Below are 3357 nucleotides of genomic sequence, written 5' to 3' on the forward strand. Positions count from 1 at the left end.
GGCCTTCAAGGGCCGGTTCCGGTTCGTAAATTGTTGGAACCGGCCCGGAACCGCCGGTTCCGGGCCGGTTCCAACCCGGTTTTTTAAAAAAAAAAAAAAAAAAAAAGAGGAGTAGGTTTGATAAAAAGAGTAATTGGGCTTTGGAACCGGCGGTTCCGAACCGGAACCGGAACCGGCCCAGAACCGGCGGTTCCAAACCCGGAACCGGAACCGGCTCTTCAAGGGCCGGTTCCGGTTCCACCTTTTTTTGGAACCGGAACCGCCGGTTCCTGAACCGGAACCGGCGGTTCCATTGAACCGGCCCCCTCTATATGAATCAGTTCCTTGTTTGATATAGTTCTCTGTGTTCATCAGATGAACAACAGGCGCTTTTACACCGGAAAACAATCAAAAAGAATCAACAAGAGGTGAAAGAAAGAAAACACAAAGCCGTGTTTCCTAGCGCAACTATCACAGTATCGGTGTGGAAAAGATTGCTGCTAGGAAGATCGCAAGGATAGTAGATGGACCAATGCTGGCGCTATTGCCTGTTGGGTACATGGTTGGAAGCGAGCATTCTTCCCCATTGAAGAGTACTCTCGTGGGAAATCCGTCTCCCTTCGGCACGTCGATCCCCCGGATGTTCTTCTTCGTGAACGAAATCACTGACTGCTGTTTCCCGGGGACCTCGGGATCTTTCCTGGGGTCCGCTCCGTCTACTTCCCCCATGAGGTAATTCAATCCAGGAAGGCCCTTCATGAAAATTGAGTTGTTCACGTCGTCCATAAGAGTCCCATTGAATGAGTACGTCGCCTTGAACCCAGCAGCCGCTTTGCCCAATTCTACCACGGTGAACCAATCGACGAATGCGGTGTTGCCCCAGTTGAAGATCGTTATCCTGGCGGTCCAACCACGGCTGTAATCGGTGTTGACGTGCCAGTTGATGCTAACTCCGCAGTTATCGCCGCAAGGCATTGGGTTCGGCACCTGAAGATGATTTATTTCGGCCCAAGCGAGCATCATGGCAGTGCGATTGTTGAACGGAACAAGGAGCGCTTGGGACGGGAGGAGGATCGCCGGGGAGGCGGTGCTACAGGTATGGCCGGCGCTGCTCGTGCAGCCACAGGCACACGTCCTGCACGGCACGATAGACTCGTTATAGTATGCAGAAAAGGACACGCAGCACCGAGGAGTCGAACGCTGCGTGATGTTGCATACCACCTGCCAGCTAGCAAAGGCGGTGGTATTCGACGATAACCCGCTCGGGCTGAAGAATTGGCTGGGGCTCACTCGGACGGGTGGACCGCATAGATAATCAGGATTAAGGGTGCCGTTGATCCTCCAGTTCTGAGGTGGGAAGAGCTCCGACCGGTTGAGGTCTGGCGGCATCTTGTAGACCTGCATTTGGAACACAGAACTCGACTTGCTCGGATCCATGGACGGAGGCAATATCGTGCCATTCCGACAGCAATTAGGAATCAACCCGAGGTTCGTGTCATTAGCTTTCGTCGGCGGCAGGTCGATGATGGTGGGCCTCCTGTCACAATTCAAGACGGTGGAGAAATCCATATCGGTGTAGTGCGAAGCTTGCGATCCGAACACACAGCCGCTCGAGTCCACGACTGAGGGATAAGCCCCCCTCATGGAGTAGATGAACTCTTCCCTCATCCAGTCCCAGCTCAATTTCCAATTATCAAGACGGCCGAGGGGGTTGTAATTCGAAATCGTGACCTGCGCCCAGTAGTTCGAGTCGTACGTCCGGATCACGTCGTACATGATCGTGAGATCGCCGCTCCGATGGGGCAAGAATTCGTCCGCCACGGTGATGTTCGTCCTGAAGTTTGGATCTTTAGTGCAGCAAACCAGCATCAAATTCTTCCCTGAGAAATATTAAGACATGAATTACAGCAGTTGTCCCCCAACAGCAACCGAGACGGTTTACACAACAGAAACAACTCCTCTGAACATTCATTCATTCTTCTTCTTTTCTTTTGTTGGCCCAGAAATATATACGTTTGTCTTTTGACAAGCCCCCAACATTGGACACCTCAACTCTAAACTTCCAAGCATAAAACACGAATACGATTACCCCAAATTCTACGAAGATCAACATTAATCAAATCAAACTCTACGCTTTCCGCAAAATAAGAGAACTTCAAATAAAACGGAACTTATTATCAACGAATCACCTTGCAGGGTCGGCTCAGGACACATGAACCCATCATTAGCAAGCGAGACGTTCGCCGGCATCGGCACGCTGGGCGGCTTCACGCCAAACTGCGTCCCCACAAGCCTCACCTTCGCCTGCATCTGGGTCACGTCCCCTGCCGTCTGGATCGCCGTATTCAGGTCCGTCGACGGGAAGCCGGCCAGGACTGTGCCGTTGCCGACGCTCGCGGGCAGGGTCGACCCGTCGGCCAGGATGGCTCCGGAGGCGGAGACCAGCAGCTCCTCGTGCCGGAAACCCACGAACGCCCTCCACGACTTGAGCTCGTCGAGGCCGTTGTTCGTCACCGTGAGGACGGACTCGAACCGGTAAGCCTGGTGGCCCGGGTGGGCGGGCGGGAGCTGGGAGCCCCCGGCATGGAGGTAGGTCAGGAGCACGCCGTTGCACTCGTCTGCCGGAGGCGGCGAAGGCGACGGCACGGCGGTCTGAGGGACGCAGGAGGGTATGGCGGTGGAAACGAGGAAGAGAAAGAGATGGGTGTGACGGCGGAGGTTGAAGAAGAGAGTCATTTGTGGTGAAAGCCGTGGACTTTCCGGGAGAAACAGAGGAGGGTCGAAGCCAGAAGAACTTTTCTGCGAGTAGAATTTGAAAGTGCAGAGAGAGAGAGAGAGAGAGAGAGAATGTTGTTCTGAGCAGATTGCTGGTTTTGGTCTTGGACTGGAATGTTCTTCGATTTTTGAATTTGGTAACGGAGGGGCATTTGCAGTTGCAGGACCGTTGGTAGGGGTCGTGTGACCGGGGGGAGGTCTTTGCTTAGTCAGCCAATGGGATCGTGCCACGTAGCAAAGTGAAAATTCGAAAACAAATGGGGCCACGTAGAAAGCCAAAGAGACATTTAATGTCGTGGTTTCAAACGTGCCACTAGTTTAAAGTCCCCAGGGCTATGGAGCTTTATCCAAAGAAGGGATTAAGATGGAGTTTATTGTTGCTATACTAATTATTTGATCTCAAAATGAAAAGCTGTATTCGAGCTATTCACATGTATCAACTCGACGGTCGGGTTTTCGTTCTCTAAGTAATTGAACCTCGTAAGGAACTAAGTGGGATCTCAAGATATGAAGTGAACCTGATTATGTGCCTTGACAGCTCTGGAGCGACCCTCCCATAACACAAGGACCCCGGAAACAAATTCAGGCGAGCCTTGGTAAAAT

At 52.5% G+C, this 3357-nt stretch overlaps 1 protein-coding gene across 1 annotated transcript; it reads right to left on the minus strand.

Moving 5' to 3' along the window:
• Positions 1-317: 317 nt before the first annotated feature.
• Positions 318-2855, minus strand: LOC115747837 (COBRA-like protein 7). The gene is made up of 2 exons (XM_030684146.2): positions 2169-2855; positions 318-1859 (listed from the first exon to the last, which is right to left on the minus strand). The coding sequence occupies exons 1-2, from the start codon at positions 2713-2715 to the stop codon at positions 451-453; spliced, it is 1956 nt and encodes a 651-aa protein (XP_030540006.2). The 5' UTR covers positions 2716-2855; the 3' UTR covers positions 318-450.
• Positions 2856-3357: the final 502 nt, after the last annotated feature.

Source organism: Rhodamnia argentea, chromosome 1 (genome assembly GCF_020921035.1).
Source record: "Rhodamnia argentea isolate NSW1041297 chromosome 1, ASM2092103v1, whole genome shotgun sequence".
Lineage (NCBI taxonomy): Eukaryota > Viridiplantae > Streptophyta > Magnoliopsida > Myrtales > Myrtaceae > Rhodamnia > Rhodamnia argentea.

Bases quoted from the DNA above. Each gene is read 5' to 3' on its own strand.
- LOC115747837 (XM_030684146.2), bottom strand. From the start codon at position 2,715: ATGACTCTCTTCTTCAACCTCCGCCGTCACACCCATCTCTTTCTCTTC. The intron at 1,860-2,168 runs GTGATTCGTTGA...AATATTTCTCAG, and splicing joins TCCTGAGCCGACCCTGCAAG to GGAAGAATTTGATGCTGGTT.